Source organism: Aulostomus chinensis, chromosome 15 (genome assembly GCF_037954235.1).
Source record: "Aulostomus chinensis isolate RoL2024-O1b breed Wild chromosome 15, RoL_Achi_v1.0, whole genome shotgun sequence".
NCBI classification, from domain to species: Eukaryota; Metazoa; Chordata; class Actinopteri; order Syngnathiformes; family Aulostomidae; genus Aulostomus; species Aulostomus chinensis.
In genome coordinates, this window is record NC_141334.1 from 262,501 (window position 1) to 280,000 (window position 17,500).

General features: G+C 48.9%; 4 protein-coding genes and 1 long non-coding RNA gene across 11 annotated transcripts in view; 2 read left to right on the forward strand and 3 right to left on the reverse strand.

The window, feature by feature from the left end:
* The window catches only part of LOC147248061 (uncharacterized), a 12,598-nt gene extending 4,566 nt beyond the window's left edge, over positions 1-8,032 (reverse strand). The window contains exons 1-2 of one of the 2 annotated variants that reach the window (XR_015119429.1): positions 7,014-8,032; positions 3,967-4,224 (exon numbers count right to left, since the gene is read on the reverse strand). This is a non-coding gene — a long non-coding RNA (uncharacterized LOC147248061). Of the gene's footprint in view, positions 1-3,966; positions 4,225-4,441; positions 4,879-7,013 lie in introns of those variants that run through there. The other variant, XR_015119428.1, reaches the window with a different exon arrangement.
* Positions 5,992-11,798, forward strand: LOC147248062 (uncharacterized). Of its 2 annotated transcripts, none has more exons than XM_086225782.1 (6): positions 5,992-6,745; positions 7,643-7,757; positions 7,999-8,055; positions 8,163-8,227; positions 8,304-8,359; positions 8,436-11,798. In XM_086225782.1, exons 1-6 carry the CDS (start codon positions 6,657-6,659, stop codon positions 8,633-8,635), a joined length of 582 nt encoding a protein of 193 aa, XP_086081908.1. In that variant the 5' UTR covers positions 5,992-6,656; the 3' UTR covers positions 8,636-11,798. The 2 variants fall into 2 exon arrangements, with proteins under 2 accessions (XP_086081908.1, XP_086081909.1); XM_086225783.1 differs by having other exon boundaries at positions 7,673-7,757.
* bacc1 (BPTF associated chromatin complex component 1) lies at positions 11,152-16,381 on the reverse strand. Its single transcript, XM_086225781.1, has 6 exons — positions 15,353-16,381; positions 14,997-15,091; positions 14,615-14,716; positions 14,062-14,282; positions 13,840-13,944; positions 11,152-13,674 (listed from the first exon to the last, which is right to left on the reverse strand). Exons 1-6 carry the CDS (start codon positions 15,371-15,373, stop codon positions 13,610-13,612), a joined length of 609 nt encoding a protein of 202 aa, XP_086081907.1. The 5' UTR covers positions 15,374-16,381; the 3' UTR covers positions 11,152-13,609.
* rnasekb (ribonuclease, RNase K b) lies at positions 15,076-17,034 on the forward strand. 2 transcript variants are annotated; one of them, XM_086225785.1, is made up of 3 exons: positions 15,076-15,338; positions 16,308-16,390; positions 16,590-17,034. In XM_086225785.1, the coding sequence occupies exons 1-3, from the start codon at positions 15,273-15,275 to the stop codon at positions 16,732-16,734; spliced, it is 294 nt and encodes a 97-aa protein (XP_086081911.1). In that variant the 5' UTR covers positions 15,076-15,272; the 3' UTR covers positions 16,735-17,034. The 2 variants fall into 2 exon arrangements, with proteins under 2 accessions (XP_086081911.1, XP_086081910.1); XM_086225784.1 differs by lacking the exon at positions 15,076-15,338 and adding an exon at positions 15,633-15,955.
* The window catches only part of LOC147248065 (uncharacterized), a 13,313-nt gene continuing 12,506 nt past the window's right edge, over positions 16,694-17,500 (reverse strand). Inside the window, exon 6 of one of the 4 annotated variants that reach the window (XM_086225777.1) lies at positions 16,694-17,297. In XM_086225777.1, coding sequence (XP_086081903.1) covers positions 17,271-17,297 — 27 coding nt within the window. In that variant the 3' untranslated portion in view covers positions 16,694-17,270. The remainder of the gene's footprint in view (positions 17,298-17,500) is intronic. The other 3 variants (XM_086225780.1, XM_086225779.1, XM_086225778.1) reach the window with 3 other exon arrangements.

A 17,500-nucleotide genomic window follows, 5' to 3' on the forward strand; every position in this document is an offset into this window, starting at 1 on the left:
ATCTATCTATCTATCGACCCATCCCTCTATCTATCTATCCATCTATCTATCTATCTATCTACCCATCTCTCTATCTATCTATCTACCCATCCCTCTATCTATCTATCCATCTATCTATCTATCTATCTATCTACCCATCTCTATATCTATCTATCTATCTACCCATCCCTCTATCCATCTACCCATCTCTCTATCTATCTATCTACCCATCCCTCTATCTATCTATCCATCTATCCATCTATCTATCTACCCATCTCTCTATCTCTCTATCTATCTATCCATCTCTCTCTCTATCATCTATCTATCTCTCTCTCTATCTATCCATCTCTCGATCTATCTATCCATCCCTCTCTCTATCCATCTCTCTCGATCCATCTATCCATCTCTCTCTCTCTATCTATCCATCTCTCTCTCTCCATCTCTCTCTATCTATCTATCCATCTCTCTCTCTATCCATCTCTCGATCCATCTATCCATCTCTCTCTCTCTATCTATACATCTCTCTCTCTCCATCTCTCTCTATCTATCCATCTCTCTCTCGATCCATCTATACATCTCTCTCTCTATCTATCCATCTCTCTCTCTATCTATCTATCCATCTCTATCTCTCTGTCTATCCATCTCTCTCTATCTATCCATCTCTCTCTCTATCCATCTCTATCCATCTCTCTCTCCATCTCTCTATCTATCTATCCATCTCTCTCACTCAATCTATCCATCTCTCTCTCTATCATCTATCTATCTCTCTATCTATCTATCCATCTCTCTATCTCTCTGTCTATCCATCTCTCTATCTATCCATCTCTATATCTATCTCTATCTATCCATCTCTCTATCTATCTATCCATCTCTCTATCTGTCCATCCCTCTCTCTCTCACTCTACCTATCCCTCTATCTATCTCTCTATCCATCTCTCTATCTATCCGTCTATCTCTCTCTGTCTATCTATTCATCTATCTATCTCTCTATCTATCCATCTCTCTCTCTCTCCATCTCTCTCTATCTATGTATCCATCTCTCTCTATCTCTCTATCCATCTCTCTCTATCCATCCCTCTCTATCTACCCATCTCTCTATCTATCTATCCATCTCTCTCTATCCATCCATCTATCTCTCTATCTATCCATCTCTCTCTGTCTATCATCTCACTCTCTATCTATCTATCTCTCTCTATCTATTCATCTCTCTATCTCTCTATCTATCCATCTATCTATCTCTCTATCTATCCATCTCTCTATTTATCAATCCATCTCTCTCTATCTATCAATCCATCTCTATCTATCCATCTCTCCATCTCTCTCTATCTATCCATCTCTCTCTATCTATTCATCTCTCTATCTCTCTATCTATCCATCTATCTATCTCTCTATCTATCCATCTCTCTATCAATCCATCTCTCCATCTCTCTCTATCTATCCATCTCTCCATCTCTCTCTATCTATCCATCTCTCTATCTCTCCATCTCTCTATCTATCTATCTCTCTCACTCAATCTATCCATCTCTCTCTATCATCTATCTCTCTATCTATCTATCCATCTCTCTCACTCAATCTATCCATCTCTCTCTCTATAATCTATCTATCTCTCTATCTATCTATCCATCTCTCTACCTATCCATCTCTCTCTCTATCTATCCATCTCTCCATCTATCCATCTCTCTATCTCTATGTCTATCCATCAATCTCTCCATCTCTCCATCTCTATGTCTATCCATCTCTCTATCTCTATCCATCTCTCTATCTATCCATCTCTCTATCTCTCTATCTATCAATCTCTCCATCTCTCTATCTCTCCATCTATCCATCTCTCTATCTCTGTGTCTATCCATCTCTCCATCTCCATCTCTATATCTCTCCATCTCTCTATCTCTCCATCTATCCATCTCTCTATCTCTGTCTATCCATCTCTCCATCTCTATATCTATCCATCTCTCTATCTATCCATCTATCCATCTCTCCATCTATCCATCTCTCTATCTATCCATCTCTCCATCTCTCTATCTATCCATCTCTATATCTATCCATCTCTCTATCTCTCCATCTATCCATCTCTCTATCTCTATATCTATCCATCTCTCTATCTCTCCATCTATCCATCTCTCTATCTCGATATCTATCCATCTCTCTATCTATCCATCTATCCATCTCTCTATCTCTCCATCTATCCATCTCTCTATCTCTATGTCTATCCATCTCTCCATCTCTATATCTATCCATCTCTCTATCTATCCATCTCTCTATCTATCCATCTATCCATCTCTCTATCTATCCATCTCTCTATCTCTCCATCTATCCATCTCTCTATCTATCAATCTCTCCATCTCTCTATCTCTCCATCTCTCCATCTCTATGTCTATCCATCTCTCCATCTCTCTATCTATCCATCTCTCTATCTCTCCATCTCTCTATCTCTCCATCTCTCTATCTCTATATCTATCCATCTCTCTATCTATCCATCTCTCTATCTCTCCATCTCTCTATCTCTCTATCTATCCATCTCTCTATCTATCCATCTCTCTATCTCTCCATCTCTCTATCTCTCTATCTATCCATCTATCTATCTCTCCATCTCTCTATCTCTATATCTATCCATCTCTCTATCTATCATCTATCCATCTCTCTATCTCTCTATCTATCAATCTCTCCATCTCTCTATCTCTCCATCTATCCATCTCTCTATCTCTATGTCTATCCATCTCTCCATCTCTATATCTATCCATCTCTCTATCTATCCATCTATCCATCTCTCTATCTATCCATCTCTCTATCTCTCTATCTCTCCATCTATCCATCTCTCTATCAATCAATCTCTCCATCTCTCTATCTATCCATCTCTCCATCTATCCATTTCTCCATCTCTATGTCTATCCATCTCTCCATCTCTATATCTATCCATCTCTCTATCTCTCTATGTCTATCCATCTCTCCATCTCTATATCTATCCATCTCTCTATCTCTCCATCTCTCTATCTCTCCATCTATCCATCTCTCTATCTCTCCATCTATCCATCTCTATGTCTATCCATTTCTCCATCTATCCATCTATCCATCTCTCTATCTATCCATCTATCCATCTCTCTATCTATCCATCTCTCTATCTATCCATCTATCCATCTCTCCATCTATCCATCTCTCTATCTATCAATCTCTCCATCTCTCTATCTATCCATCTCTCCATCTCTGTCTATCCATCTCTCTATCTCTCCATCTATCCATCTCTCTATCTCTATATCTATCCATCTCTCTATCTCTCCATCTCTCTATCTATCCATCTCTCTATCTCTCCATCTCTCTATCTATCAATCTCTCCATCTCTCTATCTCTCCATCTCTATATCTATCCATCTCTCTATCTCTCTATCTCTCCATCTCTCCATCTATCCATCTCTCTATCTCTATGTCTATCCATCTCTCCATCTCTCCATCTATCCATCTCTCTATCTCTCTATGTCTATCCATCTCTCTATCTCTCTATGTCTATCCATCTCTCCATCTCTATGTCTATCCATCTCTCTATCTCTCCATCTATCATCTCTCTATCTCTCTATGTCTATCCATCTCTCATCTCTATATCTATCCATCTCTCTATCTCTCCATCTATCCATCTCTCCATCTCTATATCTATCCATCTCTCTATCTCTCCATCTATCCATCTCTCCATCTATCCATCTCTCCATCTCTATATCTATCCATCTCTCTATCTCTATGTCTATCCATCTCTCCATCTCTATATCTATCTATCTCTCTATCTCTCCATCTATCCATCTCTCTATCTCTATATCTATCCATCTCTCCATCTCTATATCTATCTATCTCTCTATCTCTCCATCTATCCATCTCTCTATCTATCCAAAGTTACACTAAAGTCTAACTCTTCCTGAGGCTGCCAGCCTCCCGCGGCAGCGCAGGCGCTCCTCCACGGTTGTTTACCAGCGGCGGGGCGACCTCGGAGGTATCAGCCGCTCACCAGTCACATCCAGGCGGCTCCGTAACCCGCCAACATGTCGCCGTCCGTTGGCCCGAAACGGCTCCTCGAGTCAGTGGACTTTCCCTGCAGAAATCAAGTTCCCAGAAGAGGCCAGCCGTCTCTGAAGTCGCAGACGTCCGAGTGGAGGAAGACGGGAGGAGCGTCCCTCTCCCTCCGCCCCCCGGGCTTTGACCCGCGGCGAGTCATGAGGAGGGACGCGGCACTACAGTACAAGTACACGGAGTCTGAAGTACTCAACTGTAAGAGCAAAGAGAGGAAAGACGATGTCTCCATGAACACAAACAAATGAAGTTGTACAAATATTTTCACTTCTCTTCATAAAGCACTCACACTTCCTTACATGACAACTGTTAGCCTAGCATGATCGTGAGCAGCTGCTCAAAGCTCGACTGCTGTAACTTTAACTCCAACAAACAGCTTTGCCCGTCAAAAAGTAATGGAGATGAAAACCTACCAATTAATTCACTAAAAGTGAAATGTGGACTGTTGGACACCCAGCAGCTGCAGCGAGCTATAAACCACTATAAATCCTTCTAAATTAGGCCATGAAATGTGTACTTCTAGCATCAGATAGCGACCAGACTGGTGGAGGCTCAGTTCTACATCAGATCCACCAGTAAACACCAGACCGGTGGATGGTGGAGGTTCAGTTCTACATCAGATCCACCAGTAAACACCAGACCGGTGGATGGTGGAGGTTCAGTTCTACATCAGATCCACCAGTAAACACCAGACCGGTGGATGGTGGAGGTTCAGTTCTACATCAGATCCACCAGTAAACACCAGACCGGTGGATGGTGGAGGTTCAGTTCTACATCAGATCCACCAGTAAACACCAGACCGGTGGATGGTGGAGGTTCAGTTCTACATCAGATCCACCAGTAAACACCAGAACGGTGGATGGTGGAGGTTCAGTTCTACATCAGATCCACCAGTAAACACCAGACCGGTGGATGGTGGAGGTTCAGTTCTACATCAGATCCACCAGTAAACACCAGACCGGTGGATGTTGGAGGTTCAGTTCTACATCAGATCCACCAGTAAACACCAGACCGGTGATGGTGGAGGTTCAGTTCTACATCAGATCCACCAGTAAACACCAGACCGGTGGATGTTGGAGGTTCAGGTCTACATCAGATCCACCAGTAAACACCAGACTGGTGGATGTTGGAGGTTCAGGTCTACATCAGATCCACCAGTAAACACCAGACCGGTGGATGGTGGAGGTTCAGTTCTACATCAGATCCACCAGTAACACCAGACTGGTGGATGTTGGAGGTTCAGGTCTACATCAGATCCACCAGTAAATGTGATGATCTTAATGAACTGAACCTGGAAGATCGTCAACTTTTGTTCACCAGAGCTGAGTTACTGATTCAATCACCCACAATCAAATGGAGCGATCTTATTGGCTGCTGGGGGAGGAACCAGGAGATGACCACTTCCTGTTGGACTACAAAGATAGTTCTTCTTTGTGAAGTGAAGGGATTAAAGGTCCAGGCAGTGAAGGGGTTAAAGGGCGGGGCCAGTGTCCTCCCTCAGCTCAGAGGGTGATGACGGTTCTGCGTGGGCGAACAGTGGAGGACAGAGGCGCTCTGGAGGAAACTGATCCTCAGGAGGATCCAGTTCCAGAACTCCAGGCTCTCGCCAGTCACAGGCAGACGTGGCCTCAGATTCTTTTGGTTTGGTTTGAGTTTTTCTCACCAGTATGCAGATTAACGGCTGACTTGCTGGTTTTTATAAAAATGTAAAAGTCAGTCCTTTACATTAAGTGAAGTACTTTAAAGTAGTACTGTTTAAGTATTTCTACATTCAATTTCATAGAATCAACCTGTATAGATTAAGAAAGATAAACCTTTTCTGATCTAAAAATCAGGACTTGAATTGAAACAATTACAATTCATAGTCTGAGAAAATCCACGAATGAAGAGAAGAGCTGAAACTTCCATGTCAGAAAACTTTATTCAGTCCTGTAGTGTTGTAGTTCCCCACGTGACCGACGGGTGGCGCCGTTTCCCGGTCAGAGACCCCTCTATTTGCTGAAGGACTATGTTGTAAAAACCTTTCAAACTTAATTTTCGCCTTTTTACTGGCGTTTACCGGGGTCTATTCGGTGTCTTCGGGACCCGTGTGGCTGTCTCTCCCCGGGGACGGCGGGAACAGCACCGGGTTTGGCGCTCCGGCAGCTGCGTAGCGGTTTCTGGCTCCGACGGGCTCGGTACCGCTCGGAGTTAGCTCAGCAGCTAATCTCAAAAGTCGCGTCACCTGCGACGACTCGACTTCCGAGCCCCGCCGGGGACCCGGTAGAACTGCGCGGCTCGGAACCGGTCGTTCCGTCGGGGCTTCTAGCGGCAGTTTTTGGCGCTTCGAGGGTTTTCAACGGCTCTGACGCAACGATAATTTCAGGTTTTCAGGCGACAGCAACAGACGCAGCTGCGGACTTGAGTGACGATTCCAGCCGCCGTCACTCCCGGTCACGGTGCTCTCCCGGGGAGATGCGGTAGAGTGACGGTGACGCGGGGTTCAGGCCGGTGGCGCCGCGGCTCGGGCTTGGCGGCAGGTGAGGCCTGTAGTTCCGGCTTCCAGCGGGCTCGGGTAGAGCCCCGCACCGTCATCGAGAGGTCGGTGAGCGGCAGTAGCGCCACCTCCGCCGGGCCCGCAAACCCGGGATGGAACGAATGGAAGTGGACCAGTGCGCAGGCGCAGGTGGCGGGTCCCTACGCAGATCGAACAGCGCCCCCATGATCACGAGTGTCAGGTCAGTGGAACTTCACCTAGCGTTGACGTGTTCCGTGTTTACAGGAAGTAAAGCAGCGCTCATGATGGGACGACAAACGCGTTCTTGAGTTTGTTTCCGCTCAGTTGCACGTTAGAAGGAGTTGGCGTAATTTTCTTCCGGTTTCACACAAACGTTGCCTCAAAAAATACACGTGACTATAATTTCCTCAACAGCTGCACTACACAGCATCACCATCCAGCAGCTTTTGAGAAGAGCAGAGATTAACCCGTCTGTAGAGATTACTTACCTGCAGAGATTAGTTGACCTGCAGGGTTGAGTTAGTCTGCAGAGATTAGTTGACCTGCAGGGTTGAGTTAGTCTGCAGAGATTAGTTAACCTGCAGGGTTGAGTTAGTCTGCAGAGATTAGTTGACCTGCAGGGTTGAGTTAGTCTGCAGAGATTAGTTAACCTGCTGGGTGAAACTGGCCTGTGGATTTCAGCTCGCCTCCTCGCCCAGCAGATCCTATGACCAGAACTCGCATTATCAAAGCAGATGTCCGTCCCCACTGATCCTGGATCTGCTCCACCTTCCTGCTGGTAAAGGAAGGTTCTGGTGGCTGCTGTTGCAGGATGTGCTGCTGATGGAGAATTGTTGGGTGGAGGTTCATTGAAGGAGGGAGGTGCTGGACCTGCTCTACTTGGACAGAGTCAGGACAGAACTTTGGTTGGGGTCTGGTGCCTCACTAATGAACCTGACTTGACCAGAGGGTCCAGAGTCCACAAAGTGACTTAAAATTGAACGAGTGATTCCCTCAAACTCAAGCCTGGGGGAATTTGTCGCCTTCACACACTAACAGTCTCCTGGGCCTGCTTGCTGGTGGGACTCAGCAAAATCCTGAATCCAATGCCAGGTCGTTTCTCAAATTGTGTCTCCAGCTTAAGACTGACGATGCATCTGTCCCTCAGTGACGGGATGACCGTCTTCAGTCCAGCGGTATCGGCCCGATACAGACGCAGCAGCGTGTCCATCAACCCCAGCTGTCCTTCTCAGGTGGGTGTGTCCATGCTCATTGGCCAGTTATGCAACCTGCCTTGTAATTTCCTCTTACACACTGTTGGATTTCTTTCGCACCAGGCAGTAAATCCTGAAGGATATAAGGAAACGTTAGCTTTCGATCAGCAAGCTAGCTTTGTCACTGAGCAGTTGTAGTGAGCCTGATGTTAGCCAGCTGCTGCTGTGACCGTGTGGTTCCCTGCTGGCTTCTCATCCCTCACCTCCCTCTGTCCGCCAGCTTGTCCCTCCATCCCCATTCTCTGTGGCTGCCGGCAGAATCGAACACAAGCGGCAGGTGAGGACGCCATCGTCCATCTACTCTGTTCTTTTTAGATCATCTGGATAAGTGGTGAGATGAAATCCAGATGTTCAACAATGTGCTCTTCTGCTTTTGTTCTTCAGTGGTTCCAGGCGCAGGAGAGCGGCGTCACACCAAACTCGTCACCGAGTCCCACACGGAGGTTCAGGTACAAACCATCACCTCAGGATGATGGTCTTCGCAGGAGGTCGCTTGTCTCTGAGTCAGTATTTATTGTCCAACAGACCTGCAGTTGGCGCTGCCATCAGATGGCCACCGTTGACACCACTCAAGAGGAAAGGTAGTCAATCATCTATCAGAATGTAATGATGTTAGCTGCTTCCTTTCACAAAATTATATCCCAAAATGTCTGTCAGGTGGGGCAGAGTCAGACGGGCCACCCAAGAAGCTTTTTGTTGCCGGGGTAACAGATCCCACCCATCGCAGTAGTGGCTACACAGTCAGTGTGTCTCAGTCAGTGGCTGATGCTGCACCAGCAGAGGGTTCCGGTCCTCAGTCTGTCTCGCCTCCCCCCTGCTTCACCCGCTTCACGTCCCACCAGCACCCTGGTCACTAAGCTCCGCCTACCTATTGGAGTCGTGACTAACCACCCACCAGCAGTTCCAAGGGATGCGTCACGCTTGTTCTCCGTTCCTGTCACTTCAAGTCCCACCTCTTCCTGCGTCCACAGACAGACCTGGATTCCTGCTGCCAGGACATCAACGTCCATCGTCCCTAGATGGGTTCTTGCAGGCGAGAAGTCGACGTTCCGACGAGACCACGTTGGCCCTGACTGACTGGCAGGGAGGAGGCAGGTGGCTCTTACAGTCCCACTGGACTTGATAAGAGATGTGGGTGGAGCTTTTGAGCTCTGCAAACGTTTTCCTCATGACTTCGTGGTCTTGCTTGTAGCCACACCCCCCAGGTCTGAGGGGCTCAACAACCTGTGCTGGTGTCCCGTAAGTGTCTGAAGGCGCTAAAGTAACTGCTGAGTCCGTCTGTGTTGAGACTTGCCTGTCGTCTCGGCTCCAACCAGTCGTCAACACGCTCTTCCTGGTTGTCTCGCCACCTGTTGCTAGGAAACTAGGTAAACCATCTCCCACTGTCATGCTAATTAGCAGCAGAGCTCAGCCACGGAAATGAGGAAAAACACTGACAGAATTGTTGGAACTGTGAAGGCTTCGTCCAGGAAGTGCTGTCAGACACAGGTGGCGAGGAGTGTGAGTGATGATGCCTGCTCCGCCTACTCATGGCGAGAACAAGCATTGATGGTGAAACTAGTAATTTACATGACACCAAAGTGCGAGGTCTGACCTCACCGTGCAGCACAGCTGCAACAAATAATCAATTACTTTATCGATCAATGAAGTCAAAATGTCACACATTGGCTGGTTTGCCTCCAGAGACATCCCCTGGGTTGGGGAGGTGACAGGGGCTCCCTGTAGGGGGGCTCCCTGTAGGGGGGCTCCCTGTAGGAGGGCTCCCTGTAGGGGGGCTCCCTGTAGGAGGGCTCCCTGTAGGGGGGCTCCCTGTAGGGGGGCTCCCTGTAGGGGGGCTCCAGCTGCAGTAGAAGGAAGTGGTCGCCGCCCCCCTGATGGTCTCTGACGCTGCTTTCAAGCATTCAGGCTGCATGCATCATGACCACAGTGGCAAGTCCAGTCTCTGAGAGCCTCAACCTCACTTTTCCCCACTGCGGGGGGGGGGGGGGGGGGGCCCAAAGGAAGCACTTTATGATGTAGCATTTCTGCTGCTGTTGCCAGTCTTCATCCTGTCGCTTCTTTAACGGCGGTACAATGGCGCTGCCTTCTGGAATGGAGGGTTATGGTAACCAATATATATGACACGAGTCGGCCAAAGTGATCCACCCAAACCGCAGCAACACCCCCATTGCTGGGGGGCCGCCATCTTTTGTCCTGCACAAAAAAGAGTCAGTGACAATCTGGTTAAAGGTCAGAGGCAGGAGTATCCACTTTTTTGAGGTTTCAGTTGGCTGAACGCAACGTCGTCAGCAGGGGCGTCACCAGCTCGCGTCCATCTGACATCGCCTCACTTCAAGCGTCGTTATTTCCTGCTGCTTTACTCGGTTCTTCAGAAAAAAACAACGGTGCATCACCAGAACGGCGCCCATTTGTGACTCAACAGCTCCAGAACTTCTTCCCGCTTTGTCATTGACCGTTGGTCTGATGACATCACAAATGTTCATCTCCACCTCCTTCCCACAGTTTATGTTTCACGTGGTCACGCCCACATTTACAACATGTCATCATGTTGAAGTTAGGGACATTGATGAGCCTAATATGGGACACCAAGACCTACGACCGCTAACCACCAGGGTATGGAGGCCCAGAGGAGCCCTGGTTACCACCGCCATGCAACGTTCCACATTTCAATTTTCAACTCAGACAAAATCTGGATCAGAATGAATATTAAAGATAAACAATTCAGTCTGCATTGGCGTTCTTACATGGCCAACCTCGTCAAAACATTGAAAATGAAAACCCTCTCTGAACATCAAATTTCGAAAAGTTAAGAGGACAATGTCATGTAAATTTAAAAAGAGGAAGTAATTTCTTTTGTTCAGGTCGACCTACTGACCTGCATCGAGTTGGACAACGTTAGAATGAACGTAGGGTCTTAGTCCAGAAGTTCCTTTGGGGCCCAGGCCCTCATGAAGAAAAACTGCCAGTCTGGTTTGTAGCATTAGCATAGCATTAGCATAGCATTAGCTCGTCCTGCCATCGCGCTGAGGGACAAACATAAAAAGGCCAAACAGCTCTCCAGGAAAGGTCAATAAACAATCAGAACCCAAGCAGACTTGAGGTCTGACGAGTGCCCCCCTCTGATCACCTCCAGGTGGGGCTTACCCTTTGGCTCCATGCCATCAGGTGGTTGCAGGAAGTTAAACCTCATCCGACTGTCCTCACCCAGGAATGCAGTGTTCTTTAAGTGCATTTTCTCTGGTGCCACCTGGTGGATGCAGGAAATGACATTTGCCATGACCCGCCCTGATGGGGGCGGAGCCAGGGTCCCGCCCACAGCTTCAGCAGCTTTGAAGTTCTGAGGCTGAACGCTTTTACTGTCTGGAAGAAAGAGGCACTTTTTCTCTATGATGTTTGCTGGGCAGAGCAGCACCAATTTAATATTCCAATCTCAACATTTGAAAATTTAGTGTCTTTTCCCATTATTTTCAATCTCACATGGACCCAACGGGCGCCAGAGAACCATGTCGAGGTTCATCAGCGCCGTCGACTTCATCTGAACGTCGCCGCCCTGCAGATGAAACATCAGACAGCGTCAACATTTCAGTGTCAATCACTCAACCCTCACTCTCACCCAGGCGTTAGTGAGTCACACGATTCGGGTTCTTCTTCTCTGTCCTGAGCAGCAGCAGGAAGTTGTTTCAGGGTTATGGTGGGTGTGTTGGTGGGCGGAGCAAGTCAGTTTAGAGGTTCTGTGACATCGCATCCGTACAATGGCGTGCTGCGATGTCAGCGCAGGAGGAGCCCATCAGACACAAACATTTGCCTCGCTGTGACATCACTTTTAAAAACATTCAGATGGAATCACGGAGACGTGGCGTTGGAGGACGAGACCAGACGAGTTTCTGGGTGTAAATAGTTTTTGTTGATCGACAAAGTATTTTTCTGCAACTGAAGTGTTGAGTCGCACGACTCTTCTGTATATGAACCCACCAATAAAAGACAATGTGCTCATTACCATCATCATCACAGTGTTTGTCTCCATGGAAACAAGCCTGGTTATTTTCGCTTGAGACCTGCCACATGACAACATGACGGTGTTGGTTCCTCCCACTTTTCCTCTGAGACATCTTTGGCAGGAGCACAGGGTTCGGGTCAGAGACCGCAAACTTGACGGGCGGAGTCATTTTACTAAATATCAAACGTTTTCACAGCGCTGGCGCCAACCTCAAGGTCTCCTGTTCTGTTCATTCATGACTAGAGACGATCCTCCAAGAGAACGCCATCGCTGGTCCTACACTGCAGTGCTCTTAAGGAATAAAATAACATATTTATGACATATGTCACCAGACATCCAGACATGTTAGCTCTCAGAAAGAGGGGGGAGCCAACAGCACAGGGGAGGAGCTAAGTTGGTCCCCATCAAGACAATCACCCCCCTACGTTCGACTGGTTGTGACTTGAGGTCCAACGCGCCCAGAATCCTCTAAGACTCACCCCTCGTATTTATCAATCACAGTACTTCCTCATGAAATGAACCAAACAAAAGAATCTTCCATCCTAATTTAGGCTGACTGTTGTGGGCGGGGCTTCCACTGACATCATAGCGAGACTCATCCCTCCAGGCATGTCACATATCCTGTGTGTCTGAACATGGCGGCTGAGCCCCATCTGCATCAGGGTACCCATGAGCCACTTCTGCGATGAACAAACACTGAAGCTGGGAATCTAGAACACAGACAGTGGCACCACTCAGCTCTGCCTGTCATGTCCAAGTCCCGCCCACAAGGTTGAGATCAACAACAATGACAAGCAGGAAAAAAACTAAAATATTTCACGTTTGTATTAAAAAACAATTTAGCCACAAAAGCATCTGACTTCATTAAACTTCCATTCAGAGTTCATTGTCAAAGTCAGAATCTGCTTCATCAAGCAAGAATCCCCTTCATCCTGCTCTTGCTGAACTCTGGTTCCTCCTCTTCTTCTCCTCCTCTCTCTGCTGTAATGACTCAAATAATCAGGACGAGTCTTTGAGCGTTCTGGGGAAGACCAACTGACAGCGTCAAAGAAGAAAATTCAAGGACACACTCACTTTTAGAGTTTAGAGAGAGTGTTTTGTCCATCGTCTGCAGCTGAGCTCAGACCCAGGCTAGTTAGCTTAGCACAATGACTGGTAGTGGGTGGGAAGTGTTAGCGTAGCTCCCTCTCTGCCTGCATTAATATCAGGAGGGTTGTGTGTAGCCTTGGTGATGAATACCAGTTTAACATGAGGAGACGTTGTAGTGGTAGAATCAGACACGTAGCCGGAACTACTTTCCTGACTGGGCGCAGTGATTTGACGCAGCACCTCCAAAGCTCCACTGGAACTTGGGTCAACAGAACCAAAGGTTTGTTGAGGACTAGAAGAGCGACTGCTGCTACTGATGATGATGAGGAGGAGGAGGATTCCTGCTGGACACACCAGCATCCTGGACCTGAGCTAGCTGATGCTAACACTTCCCACCCACTACCAGCCATTGGGCTAAGCTAACTAGCCTGGACCTGAGCTAGCTGATGCTGACACTTCACATCCACTACCAGCCATTGGGCTAAGCTAACTAGCCTGGACCTGAGCTAGCTGATGCTGACACTTCACATCCACTACTACTCACTGAGCTAAGCTAACTAGTGCATCTCTAGGACTGATGGACAACAGCCCTCTGGCCCTGAAAGTGGGTGTGGCCCTTTGGTCAGCTGATGCCTACCACTTTACAGGTTGATAAACTATCAGAGCTCACATGAGCTGTAAACATCACTCTTGTATATCTCATGTCATTTGGAGAGCAAGGTGTCTGGATGTTGAAGGTCAAAGGTCAACGGGAAAGGAGAGGCAGGTCACTGGAGTTCATGATGAGGCTGGAGTCCAGGTTGAGGCTCTCTGAGAACGGAAACAAGGGAGAGCAGATCAGACAGCACCAGAACGCCACATGAGAACAACCATGGACCCCCACGGGTCACCAGCATCTACAGACTTCATTTAGGGTTAAAAAGTGTCAGTCTGGGCTTGACATGGGGGGGGGGGGGGGAAGCACAGCAGACTCACCTTGATCAAAGTTGAGCTTCTTACTGGAGGTGCCGTCACCGAGCCCCTCGATGTCCACCAGGTCGCTGTTGACATCGGAGTCGTTGAGGGCGCTGAGTGTCACGTCTGGGTGCACATGCGTTACAAGTCACTTCCTGTCTCACCCTCACAACTCATCACCGTGGAAACCTTCCACATCTGATTTTTCTTCATTGCCTCAACAACTCACTTCCTGTTTCTCACCTGCCGTCTTCTGCTTCTTGATGGGCGGGGCCAGCGAGGGGCTGCTCTGCATACCTGTTGCCACAACAACCTGTGAGGTCGGAACGGCCATCATGGCAGGAGCAGGAGCAGGCGTCATGGCAACTGCAGTTTTCTTGACAGTCTTCTTCGGGGATTCAGAGGAAATGGGGACTCTGCTGTCCTCATACAACTTCCTCTTCACTGTGCTCTTAATCTGAGCGCTGCAGAAGAAGAAAACATCATGGTCAGCTAGATGTCACGGCGAGCGCTTGGGGTGGCGATTCTTTGTATCTATGAGGCTTTTGTCAGTTCCATCTTTGACAGTGGGAGAAGCAAAACACTGAAATGGGTGTGGCGGCGGTGCTTTGGCCTTTTGTGACATCTTGTGTAGTAAAGCTGCCATCATCACTTGCCGTTTACGCGAGTGAACCGCAGGAAGAGACTGAATACAGAGCACCACTTCCTGTTTCTTCAGTCAAGCATCAAGACATTTATTACTTGACAGCTTGTGTTGGCGCCATCACAGGAAGTCAGAGGCACCGGTGGGACTTACACAGTGCGCTCTTTGATCACGGTGCTGATGTTGTTGAGGTCGTCGCCAAAGCGGCGCACTGCCAACCGCAGCATCTCGATCTCCGTCTCCGTCCATTTGGCTCTGAGGACGAAGAGAGACATTAGGTTCACTCAGCATGGACTGCCAAGATATGGCGCCTGGTTGGCCAATGGTGGCGGCACCAACCAGCTGGGCCACTCTCCTCACTCTCTGGAGGGAACAAGGATGGAACCAGCGACCCTACGATTACTAGTAAACCCTTATACCTGCTGAGCCCCCCCAGAACATTCCCTGACACATTAACACCTGCTGAGCCAGGCCCCCACCAGGGGGCCTCTTCAGTACTTGTGGCTATGACAGAGAGGCGTGGCGTGTGTCTCACCCGGCGGGGCTGGAGTCCGACACCGGGTGCAGCTGCATGGTCAGCTCGCCCAGCTTGGTGAAGGCGGCTCCCGCTGCCGAGAAGATCTCGCCGACCTACAGACACCAGGACCAGCGTTAGTGGGTGAGCCGGACCTCCGGGAACGCCCCTCAAGGATCGGTTCAGTTCTACTGGATTCTAGGAGGCAATTATCGGCACACGTATGATTCAAGTCCGACAGACAAACAGACTCGAGAAGCGGAACCGCACCGTCTCGCCACCGACGCTCGGCCATGAATGACAGGCGCGCGCGCACGGCAACGCACAGGTGCCAGAGGAAAACGACTACTAACCTGGAACCAGGTGAGACGACTTACCTTCGCAGATGCTGACGTCATACCGGCGAAGACGTCCAACCGCTTTACTCCGGAGTCTGCGCTCGTAGGTCTTAGCAACACGAACTAGCTCAGTTAGCTGCTTCGGTTAGCTGCTTCGGTTAGCTGCTTCGGTTAGCTGCTGTACCCTTGCTGGCTAACAAACTGGCAGGCTAGCTAATCATGGACTTCCATCCAGAACCTCTCGAGTCCTCAAAATAAGAGAAAAGACGGAAGAAACTCGCGAGCAGATATCAACTGTTACCGCGGAATCCGTCACGACCCACACGGTCGCCGGGAAACCACCTCGGGCTCGAACAACAAAGGGGAAGGCAGCCGTGCGCGTTCGCGTAGGATTGACGCCATTGGGCCGCTCGGAGGAAGAGGCGGGGCACGCACGATCACAATCGACTTTCCCCGAGGAGAGCCGAGCTGAGAGTGTGTCAGCTGACGGCTCCGTCGCTCGGTCTCCGCCGTTAATGAATCAAAAGTAACCGAGTCGCAGGAAACCCGCTGGTCGGAGGCACCATGCCGTCGCTCCTGTTCTGCGGTCCGAAGATGGCCGCCTGCGGCATCGTGATCAGCATCTGGGGCGTCATCATGCTGGTGAGACCGACTACTTCCTGGACCTGGCCTCGCTGGAAGGCGTTCGCGCTGCTGTTCCGTGAAGGTCACCCATTTTTAATCGAAGCGTAAATCGTTAATCGTGAATCTTTAATCGCTACAGCTCCTCACGGAACGCAAGCAACGAGCGATTACTTCCGCCCGGCCGGGCCTCCGCGGCAGCCGGATCCGGCTAACGCCTGGTGTCCCTGCGGGCGGAGGCGGTGCAACACGTCCGCTGTGACGTTCGTGTCGCCATTGAGCCATACTGAAAGATTCCGTTATAAGACGCGTCACGTGACAGCAGGTTAAGGTCGCTCTAGCTGACTCCTCTGACACTGTCCCCTGGTTGCAGGCCATGCTGGGGATCTTCTTCAGCGCCAAGTCCGCCGTGCTGATCGAGGACGTCCCGTTCACCGAGGAGGACATCCGCAACGAGTGAGTAGCACCGGTCACGTGACCCTCATGTTGCCCACGCGAGGACACATTTGCTTTTTCCTGTCCCGATGATCAACTTCTAAGATGACGTCACTGACAGGTCTGGTCAGAGACTTTTCTAGTCTCCAGTCTCTGTCAGCAGAGTACTGGTGACGTCACGGTGTTGCGTTCCTCACGTTGTGCTTCTCCTGTCCTGCAGCAAGAGTCCTCCACAGAACATCTACAGTCTGTACAACCAGGTGGGGATCAACTGCTTCATCGCTGCCGCCATCTACGTGGCCGTGGGTGCAATCTCGCTCTGCCAGGTGCGACTGAACAAGCGGCAGGAGTACATGGTTACATAGCCAGCCACTGACCTCTGACCCCTGAGCATCACCATGGCAACCAGCCAACATCCTGGTCATTTCCACCAGTGATCTGATTGGTTATGATTGGGGTAGTTATTTATTTCTAAGTATTTTTGTGTTGTGACCATTTGCATTGATTCAGGGTTGACTTAATGGAATAGATGAACTCATTTCCTGTCAGTGGCTATAAAACAGGAAGTAGATCAGGATGAGTGGAGGCACTGACATGGAATCAGTCCATCAATGTAAAAGTCTGTACATGTTTCTTGTGACTAATAAAGAAGATTGTTGATGTTTTATTGCCTCATGAAATTCAAAATCAAGAAGTCAACTTTATTGTCCAATAGTGCATGACATTCAGCCGAGAAGGAGATTTTCTGAAGAATGTGGTCTTCAAACTCGTCATCCAGCCAAACACCAAACTCTTTTGCCAGGTGCTTCGACGCCACAACCAACTTCTCCCCCTGGTCTCCGACCTCGGCGTCCAGGTCCAGGTCCCTCTGCTCTGCAGACTTTAACGATTCCAATAAACTTCACTCTGACTTGCCGGCTGTTGGCACCTGGATAAAAATGGATGATGGAGGTTAACGACCACAAACCCAACAAGTACACAAACCAGGCGTAGCACTGAGACAATGTAGAGCTCCTCCCCTGTCCAGCAACCGTCTTAGGTTCCAGTGGCTGGCACCTGGAGGCCATGTAGTGGTGCTGACATCAGCATAGATGTTAATATAATAATCCCTCCAGCGTGTCCTGGGTCGGC

Excerpts from the sequence above, each read along its gene's own strand:
- LOC147248062 (XM_086225782.1), top strand. The coding sequence starts at position 6,657 with ATGGAACGAATGGAAGTGGACCAGTGCGCAGGCGCAGGTGGCGGGTCC. Across the intron at positions 8,056-8,162 it reads GAATCGAACACAAGCGGCAG|TGGTTCCAGGCGCAGGAGAG; the intron begins GTGAGGACGCCA and ends TTTGTTCTTCAG. Across the intron at positions 8,228-8,303 it reads AGTCCCACACGGAGGTTCAG|ACCTGCAGTTGGCGCTGCCA; the intron begins GTACAAACCATC and ends ATTGTCCAACAG.
- bacc1 (XM_086225781.1), bottom strand. The coding sequence starts at position 15,373 with ATGACGTCAGCATCTGCGAAG. Across the intron at positions 14,283-14,614 it reads GTGATCAAAGAGCGCACTGT|CGCTCAGATTAAGAGCACAG; the intron begins GTAAGTCCCACC and ends CTTCTTCTGCAG. Across the intron at positions 13,675-13,839 it reads GAAGCTCAACTTTGATCAAG|AGAGCCTCAACCTGGACTCC; the intron begins GTGAGTCTGCTG and ends TTCCGTTCTCAG.
- rnasekb (XM_086225784.1), top strand. The coding sequence starts at position 15,878 with ATGCCGTCGCTCCTGTTCTGCGGTCCGAAGATGGCCGCCTGCGGCATC. Across the intron at positions 15,956-16,307 it reads TCTGGGGCGTCATCATGCTG|GCCATGCTGGGGATCTTCTT; the intron begins GTGAGACCGACT and ends CCCTGGTTGCAG. Across the intron at positions 16,391-16,589 it reads GAGGAGGACATCCGCAACGA|CAAGAGTCCTCCACAGAACA; the intron begins GTGAGTAGCACC and ends CCTGTCCTGCAG.